This window comes from Jatropha curcas, chromosome 9 (genome assembly GCF_041381405.1).
Source record: "Jatropha curcas cultivar XTBG-Jc1 chromosome 9, XTBG_Jcur_1.0, whole genome shotgun sequence".
In the NCBI taxonomy this organism is placed as follows: Eukaryota; Viridiplantae; Streptophyta; class Magnoliopsida; order Malpighiales; family Euphorbiaceae; genus Jatropha; species Jatropha curcas.
The window spans coordinates 15294384-15311388 of record NC_143159.1 but is presented as its reverse complement, the minus strand read 5'-3'; the positions used below and the strand labels follow the sequence as shown (position 1 = coordinate 15311388).

General features: G+C 31.8%; 1 protein-coding gene, 1 long non-coding RNA gene and 1 pseudogene across 2 annotated transcripts; 2 read left to right on the top strand and 1 right to left on the bottom strand.

Annotated features, from left to right (window-relative positions):
- The window catches only part of LOC105640862 (uncharacterized), a 34002-nt pseudogene extending 21918 nt beyond the window's left edge, over positions 1-12084 (top strand).
- On the top strand, positions 5828-8982 carry LOC110010244 (uncharacterized). The gene is made up of 2 exons (XR_005178600.2): positions 5828-6507; positions 8676-8982. It is a non-coding gene; the product is annotated as an uncharacterized LOC110010244 (long non-coding RNA).
- A 115-nt stretch (positions 12085-12199) lies between the features above and the next one.
- On the bottom strand, positions 12200-12734 carry LOC105640836 (uncharacterized). The gene is made up of 2 exons (XM_012225232.4): positions 12558-12734; positions 12200-12491 (listed from the first exon to the last, which is right to left on the bottom strand). Exons 1-2 carry the CDS (start codon positions 12602-12604, stop codon positions 12224-12226), a joined length of 315 nt encoding a protein of 104 aa, XP_012080622.1. The 5' UTR covers positions 12605-12734; the 3' UTR covers positions 12200-12223.
- Between the last annotated feature and the right edge of the window lie 4271 nt (positions 12735-17005).

The following is a 17005-nucleotide window of genomic DNA, read 5'->3' as shown; positions in this document are numbered from 1 at the left end:
ATATTTTTCTCATATGGGATTGCACCAATAGTCTTGCAAATATTTCATTGAAATGGAATGATATGAACCTCATAACTTGAAGGAAACCTATCAAAATTTCTACAATGAAATGCTTTAGGGCATTGGCATTTGCTTATATATTATAGATTATCTTGGTAGGAATAGCATACTGACTATTTTATGATTAATGCTCTGAATTAGAGCGAAAGCTTCTAGAGCAAGGAGGTTACTTCAGAAGAAGGAAGAAAAGAAACCTGAGGTCAGGGCTGCTGGCATCGATTGGCATAGTGATGATTTAGATGATGAACAATACGTTTTTGATTGTTTGCAATCTACATAGTACTAAGGCTATTAATTCAATTAACTCCCATGATTTTGGCCTGATCCCTTGGCATACTTTTTTTTTTTTTTTTTTTTGGTATCTGCAGGAAGAAGTCAGTGTCCCCACCCCTTCCTAATTTTTTGAAGGATGAGGAGCATCACAATCTGATTATAGATGTTTGTATAGTCTTTCTTTCTATTGATTCATAGTTACATTTTTCCTTATTTCTTTTTACCTATTCTTTGTGCCAAAATATTACCTGCAAATGCTGTTTCTTTTTGAATGTTAAATTAATATTTTTTTATTAGTAACTATTTAAATCAATTTTGGATGGATTCATTGTTATGTTTTCTTTTCTCTGAGATTTCACTCTTCTTTGTACGACTTACAGTTGTGCAAGGCCCTGTAAATGCTGCTACGGTATTGGGAAGAATTAGAGATTATTAACCTTATACGTAGTTTGGCATGCAAGAAATTGCCTATTGAGAAGAGGGAGGAACTTCAGTCTCTTGCTGCACGTAACTCCTAAACTTACCAACTGATGATTTTGGTTTTTTTAAGTTCCATTTTCTAGAGCAGGAAGCTTGTGCTCCAAAAATATTAAGTTAAAAAAAGAAAAAAGAACCCTAAATAAAATTTCACTATTTTCCCAAAATTTTCTCCATAATTTATTTCGCTGGAGGCGCATCCTAAAAACAACTTAAATTATATTTCGTTATTAAACAAAATATTTATGAAGATACTTGAAGCTTTATTGATTTTGATTATTCTTCTGCAGAAATACCATACAAGACCACAAATCCTAAGCATGGGTTTGACTGCGTAAAATCAGTTATTATTCAATATTCATACAGCCTTGCTGCCTGGAATTGCTATTACAAAATAACTTCAAGGTGCTAATCCTTTCAACGATGCTTTCTTTACGTTGAAATATATTGTCATAATGCTTCATATGTTATCATTCAATGATTCACGTGTTCCATTCATCAAGTGTTTTGAAGCCTCTAAATTTACAAGGATGTATTCTGATAGATATATATATATATATATATATATATATATATATATATATATATATATATATATATATATATATATGTGTGTGTGTGTGTGTGTGTGTGTGTGTGTGTGTGTGTGTGTGTGTGTGTGATAAAAGAAACAAGAGACAAATCTCAACTAATAGAAATTGAAAAGTACTGCTCTCCATTTATATTGGATATGTAGACAAAAAATAAGCCAAGAAAACCACCTGATCTCATAAAAAAATAAATCTAAAAACTTGATTTTATAAATGTATTCATTTTTACTAGTATTTAAACCTGAGAACCTTGGGCTAATTTTTCATTCACAATCTCATAAAATTTTCCAACAAATGAAAAAGCGAAACTTCGGCTTTGGGTGTTCTTCATCTTTTGTCTCTCTTTTTGAGTGTGTTTAGAGCTTAATAACACTAACGGGAATGGTGTCTTTTACTCATCATAAGAACAATAAAACATAAATAGGAGCACTGGGCACATTCTTTTGTGCAAGCTCTTCCAGTTGTATCCCATTTATTATTCATTAACAATTTCATTTTGTAATCATAGGTTGGGAAAGAACTATTCAAAGCATGCAAAATTTCTACATCATACGCGATCCAAAGACGATGATTATGTGTCACCAATAGTAATATATGGGCATCAGTTCACTCTTGCTGGCCATCACCAAGTTGCTGCGAGAGAATATATAGCAGCTTATAAACTGTTGCCAGAGAATCGCTAATTAATCTATGTGTGCGTAAGATTTAGCCTATCATTCCCTACAGTTTTGAAGATCACATATTTGTGCTTACAATATTATTAAAATTTTTTGACATGGTTGTTTCATCCAGGTACGACCTTGATCAATTTAATTCTTGGATTTAGACTTCAAAATACGCATCAGTGTCTTGCACAAGGCTTATCTTTTCTCTATAAAAATTTATGGCTTGCTGAAAATAGTCAGGTTTGCTTTTCCTTTTTTCTTTCTTGTATCTTTTTTCCTACACTCTTACTTCATTATGGTTAGTTTATTGATTAAGTGCATGCTTCTTGTCTTAACTTGTAAATTTCTATTTCTATATAGGTATCTGTGCAGGAGGCGTTATATAATGTTGGTCGTGCATGCCATCAAGTTGGACAGATATCTCTATCAGCTTCTTTTTACGAAAAGGTGCTCAAAACTAGTGAGGAGGATTACCTGTCACGTCCACATCTTCATAACATGTAATAAGGATGCATTATATTATTCTTAGAGTCTAATTATGCATTAAGTATGTTTAATTTTATTTCTGGATGATTTATAATGATTCGGATAAATTATAGTGCCAGAAGGGCATTTTGATAATTTATAGTTTCATGAGACTGTATTTTGAAAACGTAGTGTAATATTAGTATGTCAATTAATTATTATGTAATGCATATGTTTATATATGGTTCTAGCCTTAAATTTAAAAGAGAAAAAAAAAAAACAAAACATTCTAAAATAAAGACAAAATAATCTAAATAGAGAGTACTTTCCGTGCCACTACAAGACAAATTCAACTCATCTTATTTCTCATTTTTCCTACAATGCCACATAAGCATCTTATCTAAATAAAATCTTCACATCACCTATTCTATCTTATTGCAATCTCGTCGGCCAATAGAAAAGGAAAGTTCATGTTGCACCATAAAGCATGTGATTGCACCACATGCTCTAAGCATGTGAAGTTAGAGATTCTATCTCTCAAATCCACTCCCCTCTACATGCAAACTGTTTCTTCTTTCTTTCTTTTCATTTTTATCTTTTCTCTTTCTTCTTTTATCTTTGTTTCTTCTTTTATCTTTCTTTCTTTTTTCTCTCATACAATACTAACCCTTATCCAAATACTCTAATGCCTAAATCCCTCTCTAAACTCAACTACTCCTCACCATATTCGAATATGCTATTCCTCTCCTCATGGCCTATAAGCTAATATAATTTATTTTAAGAAAATCTAAGCTTTTAAGGTAAATTTTACTCTTTTATGTTACTACTTCTTTTCTCTCTATTTCTTCTCTTTTTATTTTTAAACTAAGGCTAGATCCATATATTTTATGTCATATATATTATGTTAATACATTAAAAAAATTATGTTCATGCTTAGATGTTTAAAAAATGTTCCTTTTTCTTTGATTTAGGAGGTGCATCGTCTAAATCAAAAGGAAAAGAGGTGGCGGAGAGTTAGTAAATTTCAAGTTTAATGCTTTATTCTCATTTTAGATATATTTAGGATATTTATACATGATTTCTTGAGATTTATATGTGTAAATGAGTTTTTCTTCCATTAAATGTCATGATCTTTGTATAAGCTTTCACTTTTATGCCTTAAATGCTTTATTTGATGATTTATTCATGTATTTTAAGCTAGGACAGAATATATAGATGTTGTCCCTCTAAAATAAATGCTTAAAAATTATATTCTGATGTTATATTTCTTGAATATAAGTGCTAAAGATGTATGTATGCAATTTGGTAATGTTTAAGGGCATTGTTCATGCTTGTAAGAAACTTTGTGACTATATTTTTATGATTTTATGTTTAGTTTATCAAATTAAATATTTAATCTTGATTATATGATGTTTAATGATGATTAATAGAAAGTTAATTTGATTTAATGTATTCTAGTGCACTAATTATGGTGGGCCAAAGCGTGGAAGGACTAATTTGCAACTTTGACATTTGATGAGGACTATTTGGAACATATTTGAAGGACTAAAAGGCAAATTCCTTAGGCTTGTGGAGTATTTAGACAAAAAGGAAGACTTTAAGGACTTAAACTAATGACTAAAATGTGAATTTGCACTAATTATGGACTAAAGAGCAATTTGGACTAATTAAGGACTATAATTATAAATTGGACGCTTAAAAAGGATTAATTGTGGACTATGGATAATTTTATATACCATCAATCTATTTATTCCAAGTGGAACCCATTTATAATTAGTAAGGCCTTTATAATTAGGATTAGTAACAATTAAGCAGTAGTAATAAATTAATCGGTTAGTAGTAATTAAATTGAGTGGATAGATAGTTAATTGGTGATATTTAGATCAATTAGGTACTTAATTGGTAAATAATAGAATTTTATAACTACTAAATTAAGTGGGTAGTTAATTAGTATAATTTAGTAAATTAAGAACTCTCTTAAATCAATTAATTAATTAATTGATCCCCTTAAGTCGCAATAGTGAGTATATTAGAAATAAGTGAAATATGGATTAATTAGGTGGTGATATACCATGCTTAATATCAGTGTAGATTTAAGGATATGAAATATATGATTTAAGGATATGACATTATGATGAAATTTTAGTGTAGAAAAATATGATTTTTTATGAATTAAAGAGAATTTATAAAAGAAAATATTTTCGGACTGTAATAAACATTTCGGTGTAATTATGAGACTAGATATTTTATTTATGAATATTGATATGGATGAATTATATAAAATGAATTAATTATAATAAATATTTTATCGGTCTTGGTCTACTTGGTTGAGTCAATAATTGTATAGAGGTATGACATGTCATAGGAATACAGTATTGTCTATATGTGACATGTAATATCTTATAGGGGCTAGCGAACCCATTTTATAGAAGCTAACAAACTCCAATTTTTATAGGGGCTAACGAATCCTATTTTCTAGATATAGCCATTTGATTTTGACTGACGGGTTGTATGATGTTATATGGGCTTTCGAGCCATATGTTTATTGTGGAATTCTCTGTCTACTATTTGATTTTTCTAAGTATGCTAAAGGCCTAATTAAAAATATAGTTTTTAAAAATTAATTAATTAAATAATTATGTTGTTTTTATGAACATATGCTGATTTATATGATATCATGATTAAGTATGTCTAATTTAGTGATACATGATTATTAGATTTAATTAAGCATGCTGACTATGAATATTTATATTACGCGTCTGAAATAAGCTATATCATGATTATGCTGTCTTATTATAATAAAATGTTATGTTTTATAATATGTGATATTATGATTGTTTATGTGTATTTCCAAAACGCCCCGAATTTTTATTTTCGAAAAATTTCAAATTTTTAATAAATCAAAAATTTCGATTTTCAATTAATGGGCTATATATATACCAAACAATCTTAATTCGAGCCCAAAATTTTACGAGTTGGGCCCAAGCCCAAATAAAATATCGTAAAGAAATTTTGAATCATAAACGGTTAAAATTTTTGAGAAATAATACGAAACCCCTTAATTTAACTTATTATGAATATATATAAATTAATTATTCAAAAAAAAATAAAAAAATAAAATAATAATAATAATAAAAATAAAAATATTGTTACTGTTAGTATTTTTATTATTATTAATATTGAGTAAATAGAGAAAATATAATGGAACCAAACTAAATAATTAAAATAAATCGAACCGAACCTGGAAATCAAATTGATTTTCGAAAACCACACGAATAACTTGAGAACCAGTGGAAAAATCCGAGAATCAAGCGAAAATCAAGCAAATCGTCAAATTAGACCAAATCGGTTCGAATCGAACCGAAATGGTCTAGAATTTGCTAGAAACCGACTTTCTTTCTTTCCTTTTTCTCTCCTTTCTTCTTCTTCCTCCAGCGCGACCTCCTCCTCCTTCCCTCCCCATTTTCAGCCACCGGAGCCGATCAAGCTAGCCTCCTCGCCGTCACCTCCTCGCTGCAGTGGTTCCGGTCCCCTGTCTCTCTTCCGTTCCTGCGTACCCAGTAGCCGCAGAAAACCAGCGAGCTCGTGGACGGAAATCACGTCGCGTCTCTAGCTCGATTCTCCGGCGGTCGACTCCAGCCTCCTCCTCCATCGACGACAAGCGCTGAACACGGGTGAGTTGGGGTCGTTTGTCCTGGAATTCTTCGGCGGCGACGACGATCGTGGTATTAGACCACTGCCAAGCTCGATCCGGCTAATTTGAGGATCGATCTCACCAAACTAAGGTCGAAAATGGAGTCCTTGGTGAATTCTGAGCCGAATAGTATGATCGGTGCAAGTTTCTGGGCAGCTTTCATTTTCCGGCCACCATGGATGGCGGCGACAGCGGCAGTCCGGCGGCACTCCGGCGAGGCTCCGAGAGACAGAATTCTCTTCTCTCCGAGCTGATCATGGAATCGTCGCCCGATTCTCAACTGGTACGTTCTAAAACTAAATTCTCAATTTTTTTTTTGCATATAAAGAACTAATTGATTAAAGAATTTAATTGAGTTATTAAATAGATTGAATTGAATAATAAGAAATTAAATTATTGGAATAGCTTAAATATGTATAGACATTATAATCTTTTGTAAATAAATTAGATGGATTAGTGTGTGTGATTGCGATAGCGGACATGCTTAGTTAATTGGCTTAGGATTTTAGAGTAATGTAATTGCAAGTTAGTAAAACCATCGACAAATAAAATTTACATGAATTATAATTATAATTAGAAGTCCCGACATGGAAATAAGAATTCACATATAGAATAGCTAGGTTATTGAATCCATTATGAATTTTTGGTGAGGAATTGATGACTCGTTAGTACGATAGTAGTTATTTTTGGTCGTTGGTTGAATTCTCGGTATGTTATAAAGGAACCTTGATTGTACCATTTTAATGGAACTATAAAATGAAATGGCGAAAGAATTGAGAAACCTGAACTTGCAGCATGCCATTTTAACTAACTAGCTTGAACAATTATTGCGGTATAATGCAAAAGAAGTTATAAATTAAGTTCTTGGTGGAAATGGGTTAAGTAGCATATGATGCATGAGTTTAATCAATAACTCAAGGTTTCTTTGATATAATGGCAGCAGCTATTTTCTATCATTTATATGGATTATTGCTTGATATGGCATATTTGAAGTAGTAGATTTAATTCTTGTTAAAAATTAGTCGATTAGTCCTTAGTTAACTTGAAGCATTTATATTTAGTGGCTAATTTAAAAATTGATGAAGGTATAAATATGTGTTTGTTACCTTAAAGCAAGGATGAAGAAATGAATGTTGATAAAGAGTTCTATAATATTTAGAGGCTAGGTAGCTATTAAACGAGGATGGTTGAATTTAGCTCATTGATACAAGTTTTGTTTATAAATTGAACATTTATTTGACACTTCGTTAGAAAACACTTAATAATATTGATGGAACATGCTTGGAGGTTATTATAATTTGTAAATTAATTAGTAAATGTTGACATGGTAGTTTTGAAAGGAGGATGGGAATTGAATTGATTTGAATTGCCCGACGGATGGGCTGTGTGTATCGATTGATAAATACATATAATATTGTGATATTTGAGCAGGTAGATAGTCCAATTTTAGGGGAGGTGCTTCCGAAATTTCGGTAGAACTTAAACTGATTTTAATTGATAACATAATAAATAAGTTTATTTAGAAAATTTTTACAATTCGATACATAATAAATAAAGTGCTTTAACTACCATATCATTATCACTGTCTATTATTACTATTATTATTATTATTATTATTATTATTATTATTTAATTTATCGTTGTTGTTATTGTTAAGATTATTTATTTAATTATTTAATTGCAATTGAGAATGGATGTTTAATTGTGCATTGCATTACAATGTTCAACTGATCCATATGTCTGCATCTAATTGAAATGCTTGATTAATTGTGTTGTGTTATTGCTGTGCTTTGTTTGTGTGGAATTGGGATGAAGTGGGTCACCATGGGTTTGTGAGACTGTTTCTGTTATACGGATCCTGATTCTGATTCCTGTTATATGGATCCTGATTCTGTTTCTGTTAGCCGGGTAAATGGGAGATCAGCGCCCCCGTGTGCACCTACCGTTACCGTTACCGTTACCGTTAATCACAGGTTGGCTTCTTTATTGGGCGCACCGGATAATCTAGATTTGATCGCAGCCCGCAGGGTGGCCTCCTGTTGTGAGCGCCTGATGATCTAGATTTGATGGAGACGACCGGGTTGCCTCCTGTTGGTATGGAAAAGAAAAGAGAGAATGGAAAAACAATGAGAGGGCTGGTCAAGTGAGGATTAGACCGGTCGGCCAGTATGGGGGATCGGCTCCCTGGTGCACATGCGAGAGGATGAGCCATGTGGGAGGACGGCTCATCGGGGGTTCGGTGACTCCACTGACTAATTTCCACGTGATGTGATTATATGAAGATGTTAATGATTGTGAGTGCTGGTGATTTGCCATTTGTATGACTGGCTGCGTGAGCATATAACTAGTCGGACGACTAGATTAATATATTTACACATTTATGTGACTGCGTATGTGGTGCAAAAATTATTACTCATTAGAAACCTCACATGTCTTGTTTGATTTTTTCAGGAAGTAGCTTTTTCCTTTAATCCGATTTAGGCTATGTTTTTTCGGCGCAGGGCAATAAAGAAATTTTTCCTAGTTCCATAATTATTTTGCTATGTAATTATGTGTATAAAAGCTATGTATACTAAGAGTTAGTGACTCCGCAGTTGTAAGATTTACATATATTTAATTGTGTATTAACATAGACAAATTAATCCTGTAAGCCCATATTAGAATGTGCTTTATTGTAAATTGGGCCCGAACTTTGGAATGCTGTAGGAGATAAACTTGGGCCGAGAAATAATAAAATATTGAGGTTTATTTTTCATAATCACATGGGCTGAATGTTGAAATTTATACCGAGATAATAGATTCTAGTGTTCCAGGCTGACTACGAGCCTCGGGAGCCTTAAGCTTACTTGGGCCCTAGTGCCGGTCCGGCCGGTGGAATCGGGTCGTGACAATTTCCCTGCTATAAATGGGAAATAAGCACAACTAAACTTTATGCTTAGCGCATTGACTTGTCATGCACAGGTTCTTGATTCGGGGTAGACGATCCACAGCGAGCATCAGACTATTCAAAAGCCCCTTATTCCACTATAGTCAGTTTTCAATAGTGTCTCTTTTATTTCAGTCTTTAGAAAAATCTAGTGCCATGTAAATATAATTAAGGCACTATAATATTTTTATCAAGTCAGAATGTTATGAACTAAATATTTAGAACAATAGTTTTATTTTCAGAATCAGAATATTTTATGGTATGTAATGAATATCTTAAATGCTTTCAATTAAAAAGAATTGACTTATTTTCCGTGTTGGATTTTTATGAGATGTGTTGGATGATGAATTGAGAATGTGGAGTTTGTTTTGAAAAAATAAATTTAAAAATGTAGTTGGTGTGGACGGATTATAGAAGTGTTTAAAATGTTTTTCTGTATTTTTGTGATACTAAATATATAGAAGAAACTCTTGCAAATTTTCTGCACGATTTCTCCGAAAATTTTTTTAAGTCATTTTTGTAAAACTATTTTGAAACGTCAAGCATTAAACATGCCAGTTTAATACTTTGTGTTAAATCTAATATGACACTTGAGGTCCCATTTTATGAAACCGAATTTAGGATGTCACATTACCCACTTCCAAAACTTCTGAATGAGAATTTAGGTGCTCCAGAAAGTCTGAAGCCAGGTTACTGTGACCTGCATAGGGAGGCAGCTTACAATTTACACTTGATATACAAGAAAAGTGGAGCATTGGACCTTGCTAGGCAGGTCTTGGAAGATCACTGCACTTTCTCAGTAATATGCTCCAAATACATTCATTTTCTCTCTGAATTTTGACGTTATTGATCTTGTACATATACGATTGCTTTATTTTATATATAGAGTCCTGCTTAAATGTTGGACTATTTCTTGAGTTGTGTTTTTCTTTTTCTTTTTTTCAAAGGATTTTCTTCCCTTTTAGCTAAAGCAAACTGTTTTTAAGCTCTGTTCAAAAAAAAAAAAAAAAATCATATTTATCCTTGACTATTTCAAGGGTGAGTATTCGATTAACTGAGCTAAACCAGACTTAATTAGTTTGGTTTTGGTCTAGCCAAATTTTTGGTAACTGAATCTGGAATCGAATAATATAAAAATTGATTCAAACTAAGTTGAAATGATTTGATCGGTTCAAATTTGGCTATTCCAAATCAAATTAGTTATTTTGAATTTAAAAATAAATTCAGCTAGTTATATATAATAAAAGAAATTAAAATTGAAAATCAAATAGTTTTCTGTGTCTAAACCTGCTGGTATTAAAAACCTGAATATTGGTGACCCCTAGATTATCGGGATAAAATTATAATTTTACCTTGGATGTGATGCACTGCAGCTGGTGCGACACCATAAAATATATATTTATATTATTTTTATTGTTGTAGATTATTTAAGGGATGAAGAAAAATGCTTGTGCAGATTTATTTATTTATTTTATATAGGATGAATAGAATATAGGATGTCTAGAGGATTTTTTTCTCATTCGTGTTTTTTTTTTTTTTTTTTCCAGTGAAAATATGTGAATACATTTTCTTCTCCATAAATAATTATTACAGATCTGGTGTGTATACCTAATGTAGACAAAGATAATTTGATAATCTTTTCAGTCATTGGTGTTGTATTTCTGAGGTACTTGATTTGTTAAAGTTTATGGAGATCACTACGTTCTTCACATTGCAAGAAGTGAAATGATGGAAGAAACAACTTTACTTTTTTTAAGATATTTATCTAACTGCAGTTTACTTACCAGTAATTGTAAGTTCCTTATATTAGTAGGGATTGGTGAACTATTTACCATATAGTAATTTCTTACAATCATTTGGTTCACATAAGTTAGTTGGTGCATATTTCATTTGAAACGGTTATACAGTTTAAGTATCTGTCGCGCTTATGATTCACATATTCCAATTTGTTAATCACCAGATTGCTCTTTCAGTTTTGAGAAGAAAAAAACCACTTACTGTTTTGTCTTGTTTTAATTTAAAAAAAAAAAAAACAGATATACATTAGCTCATTTGTCTCCATTGTTATTGTTCAAAAAAAAAAGATTTGTCTCATATATATACTAATATAGGTAAATTTTTCCTAGAATCCAAACAAGAATAAAGAAGTTTGCTCCTTTAGATCAACTCAATTATTTATAAACAATTTTATCATATATTCATATATTTTCTCATATATTCTGAGAGATGAGATGGGATGACAATGATCTGTTTTCCTTTAACCGGATGTCTCAAGTCCAAACACTAAAACCCCTTTAAACACTAAACACTCAGGAGGGAGCGCTTTGCCCCTCTTTGTAGGCCTATCCGGGGCAAATCTGAACTAGTCAAGCTAATGGACTTCGGATACAAGATGATTAAGATAAAAAAAAATTGTCATATTATACAAGGAGTGGACTAAACAAAATAATTGACATACGAGTACTTGATGGAGGTAACGGAAAAAAAAAAAAAAAAAAAAAAAAAAAAAAGAGGAAGAAGAGATTTGGGTCACAATTTCTATATCTAATTGTTGTTTACTCATTAATTAGAATTATTGTTTTTTAATTGTCATGAAACTCTATAATAAAAATGAGGGAAAGACTTATCTACACTCGATTTATGTATCCACCTATACATCAAATTAATTATAAACAGTGTTCTGATTCAAATGATGGTATTTCTGACTATTAACTAGAAGAAAATGATGAACTGATAATATTTTTTAAAAAATATTTTTTAATTGGCTTGGTGTATAGGACCATCCATACACAAAGTGTTGACAAGCAATTTCCATAAATTGATTTTTTTTATAAACATATTCAACAATTCAAATTAATTATTTTATATTCGTCTAGTAATTATTTTTCTTTTCTTTTTCCTTTATAAGGACAAAAGTCTCTCTTATATATATATATATATATATATATATATATATATATATATATATATATATATATATATATATATATATATAACATGTATTTGGACAAGTAAGCCCCTAAGCTAGGGGCTAGACAAAAGCATCATATATATCCTAATTAGTGAATGATGGTTAATTATGTGAGAAGTAATTAACAACATCAAAATCCTTTGAAGCTCCTTGAGGAATGTCATCAATGACTTTCTCTTGTCCCTTCGGATGGTAAATACCAGTCCTCTCATCTGGAACCCAACTGCAACTCATTCCATTTCCATCTCCAACATGGCTATTCTTCATCATCTTCGTCTCCTCACCATCTCTGTTTCCTCTCAGTGTATTATCACCACTACTAGTGCTGGTTGTGTTTTTCCTGTGACAGGCTTTTCGAACCATTCCTGGCCTGTATCAAATAGATATGGCATTAGAGAATAACTGAAAATGAAAGAAGCTTAAAAATAATAATTACTTGGAGAACATGGAGTGTGCTCCTCTTGCAAATGCTCCTGAAGACATTGATCACCCTCTTCAAGCTTCGGCTTCTTGATCAAATGAAATTAATAGAAAATGTATGTGGGTAGGCATTGTTTCAATGGATTATATACATACATGCATTATATACATACATATCTATACACACACACACACACACACACACAAAGAAAAGGGAAAGCTAAAGATGATGACAAATTGGAAGAGAGGGAAGAAGGCAGTTTCTGAGGGAGGTATAACTATTATTATTATCTATATCTCTCTTTTCAATGGAGATTTTGTTTGGGACCGTTTCTCTTCTTACGTCATCGTCTGTTTCGCATTCAATTTTATAGATTTGGATGTTGAAGTAAATGAAACTGAACAAGCAAAAACAACCATTCTTCATCCATGCATTGGAACACGAGTAGTACTATGAGCATTGGACTTTCAGCATGGACAAGATGGGCCTTAAGCATTTCTGCCAGTCTCATTATCCATAAATAGATTCGGTTTCAGACCACGGAGGTAGAGGAGCGGAGTAGAACGGTTTTCACCCAAAAACCGAACCAATCTAGTTTATTTTGGTTCTTCAATTAATCGAATTGGTTTGGTTTTTAGTTCAATTTAGAATAAAAATCAAATTGTGCTAAAAAATGGAACGTATCAAATCAAATCAATTCGATTTTATATATACTTCTGTTCGATTTGATTCAGAAAAAAATACAGTTTTGGGTATCAATTATTATTATTATATAAATCATTTAAAAGAAATATTAATATAAGCTAATCAAAAAATATATTCGGCCTGCTTGTTGGAGATTTTATACATGGACTCATGGGTTCCATGGTATGTTTGGGCCTTCAAATTAAGAGTGTTAGGCTCGACTCCATTGAAGACTTCGTACGATTTCCATCAATGGGTTTGATCTTCAATGTTGGTCTTTTAAATTTGTGGATTTCTTGTCAAAATGGCTTGAGCCATTTAAACTTTATACTAATCCAACTTATATTGCTTTCTTATTTCTTTTTTTTTTTTTTAAATCTTTTTTCAATGTGGGACTTTTTGTCTCTTGTATTCTCCAACACTCCCTCTCAAGTGTAACTGGAGTAAGCTTTCTTTTTGAGGCCTAGTTGTCACTTCGTCTTTATATGAATTGATCCAGACTTAACTCATTAGGTTCGGTGGTCTCATTCAGTCAAGCAGGCCTCTTTTCTTTTTTCAACTCTTTTTTTGTTGGGCTTTTCTGTTCAGCTAGATTTCTCCCTTTTTCATTGGGCGATGGTCCAACTTTTCTAAGTGCAACCTCTTATGTTTTGCCTCAAGTAGGCCTTTTGTCTTTCTTCAGCTATTTCTTTGTTGGGCTTTTTCAGTTCAGTTAGATTTCTCCCTTTCTTCATGAGGCCATGGTCCAACTCTTACAAGTTCAACCTCTTCTGTTTTGCCTTAAGTAGGCCTCTTTTCTTATGGCCCCACTCTTCCAAGTACAAGTAAGGGTGGCCATATTACGGTTTCGGGAATCGGAATCGTCGGTTCGAACCGGTCCCGAACCGTAACCGAAACCTGTCCGAACTGAAATCGGAACCGGAGATTTCCGGTTCCAGATTTCTGGAACTGAAACCGGCGGTTCCACAAAACCGGTCGGAACCGGATTGGAACCACCGGTTCAAACCGGTTCGAATCGGCGGTTCTAGCCATTCTAGCCGTTATAAACTGTCAGTTGTGTTTTTTTTTTTAATTTTATTGTGAAATCTCTTAATTACCCCTCCCAACAGCCATAAATGGCTATTTTCAAGGGTATTTTTAGAAAAATAACTTTTTGGATTTATTATAAATATCTCATTTCATTTACAAATTCATCACAAAAAAATCTCTACTCTCTCTACTTACTCTCTCTACAATATACTACACTCTACTCTATATTATTCTTCTCTACTCTACAATCTCTCTTATTAAGTTATTATTCTCTCTAATTTTTTTTTATTCAATTTTCCAAATTATATCTTATTATCATATAATGGCAAGTGGAGGAAACTCAAATTCGGGTAAGGGCAAGGGAAAGATTGGAGAAACACAATATTCATCTATTCCTACAAACGACATCTATGATTTCACTCCCAACCAATTTAATTTTGAGGGATATCCAAATGAAAATTTGGAAATTTCAACTCAAGAATCTGAATTTAATGAGCACTTACAAGAAGAGGAAGAGCAAGAGCAAGAGCAACGAGCACAAATTGTTGGAAGAGCAAGACAAAGTTCCGACATATTCGCCATTCATTTCACGAAAAAATTTAAAGGTGAGAAAATGTACGATGTAATTTGCAATTATTGTGGAAAATCTTATAAATTTAAACAAGCGGGAGGCTATGGATCACTTTGGAAGCATTTGGAGACAAAACATCCAACAAAAATAGGAGTTGATCGGTCTCAAACACAAATTTCCGGGTACGTATCTTCTAACCTTTCTTTATTTCAATATTCTGAAAAAAATACAAAAAGAAGAATTAGCAAAAATGATTTTTATGGAACATTTAGCTTTTAGTTTTGGTGAAAAAGTAGGTTTTAATTAGGGGTGGCCACGGTTCCGGAACCAGCAGTTTCGGTTCCAGAAAAATTGAAACCGGAACCGAACTGAAAAGGTCCAGTTCCGGTTCCAGTTCCGGTCCGGTGACAAAACCGACGGTTCCGATCGGTTTTCCTGCGAATCGCATAATTTTAAATTTTAAATTTTGAAGACCGGTTTAAAAAAAAAATTTGAACATAAAAAATTTAAAAATACACCTAAAAAATTAAAAAATACTTCAATTAAATATATTTTTTTAAAGACTTGAACATAATTATTTTTTTAAAAAAATTTTTCAACTGAATTTATTTTTTGTTTAAAAAAGTTTGAACATAATTTTAAAAAAAAAAGGGGCTTGAACTTAATTTAAAAAAAAAAAAAAAATTAAGTTGTCTACGTATCCTCTTGGGGTTTAGAGGAATCAAAGCCCACGTAGTTCTTACTTACCTTATACCAATTTCACCCCTTTTACCTTAATCGCTATTTGCACCACCGGTTGATGTTCCCGTTGAGGACCCATCGTATAAATCATATAAATCTTCATTTTCTTTTAGATTTTCTTGGGCTCTTAGTTCGGCCTTGCTCCAATCATCCACGCATGATTGTGCTTCTAATGAATCGGGTGTCATACGAGATCGTGTTTCATCAAGTATGTTTCCTCATTGACTAAAAGCTTGTTCAATCGCAACAGTGGAGACCGGAGCTGCTAAAACTTGTTTTGCAATTAAAGAAAGAATTGAAAAAGTATTTGCGTGACGACTCCACCAATCTAAAATTGGAAAATCAGTATCTGCATAATCATAACCAAACTCAAAAGAAGTGGTTAGATAATTATCAAATTCAGAAAAAAGAACTGGATTCCCTTGTTCTTTTTTGTCTTTGTAGTAAAACTTGTTGAGCAACACCAACACCACTTACCCTTTGTGTTGGAAATTGTTGAATATTAGATTGAGAAGAAGTAGAAGTAGATGAACTAGAAACTTGAACAAATTCATTATATAATTGCATAATATTTTATTTAACTTCATGCATTACTACATTTATATTAACATTATCTTCTACATCAAGATTTAATACTTCATAATAAATAGTCAAATAATCACATAAAACATCAATCTTACATCTAGGATCAAATACAATAGCAACAAGATAAAGGGGTGGTATATTTTTAAAATAAGATAACCATTTTTTTTTCATTGAAAAAATACAATCTTTTAATAAATCATCATTTTCAAATTCTTGGAGTGCACTAACAATATTAATACATATAGGTAAAAATAAATGAGATGTGGGATAATAAACCCCACTAAATTTATAGGTAGCATCATTAAAAAATTTTAAAATATTTAAAATTTTTGCACAAATATCCCAATTTTGTGGATATAAATTAATATCCTCAATATTATTAGTAACAAAAAAACATAATAATTCTTTATAAGAAAAAGACTCGTTTAGTAATTCATATGTTGAATTCCAACGAGTTGGGACATCCATTGGAAAATGTTTTGGTCTTTTATTATTTTCTTTACAAAATTTAGCCCAACTTTTCATCACTTGGGGATGTCCCCATAAATATGAAATAGCTTTTTTAATTGGAGAAATAAAATATTCAAGAATTTTTAAACCATCTTGTACACATAAATTTAAAACATGGCATGCACATCTCATATGAAAAAATTTTCCACCAATATTTGGTTCACAAATATTTTTAAGTTCAATAATTGATTTAGTATTTGCAGAAGCATTATCAAATGAAATTGAAAAATTTTTTTTGTCAACTTATATTCATCTAAAATTGAAACAATTATTCTATAAATATTATTTGCAGTATGTTTATCATCAAAAACACGAAAAGCAATAATTCTTTTTTGAATTTTCC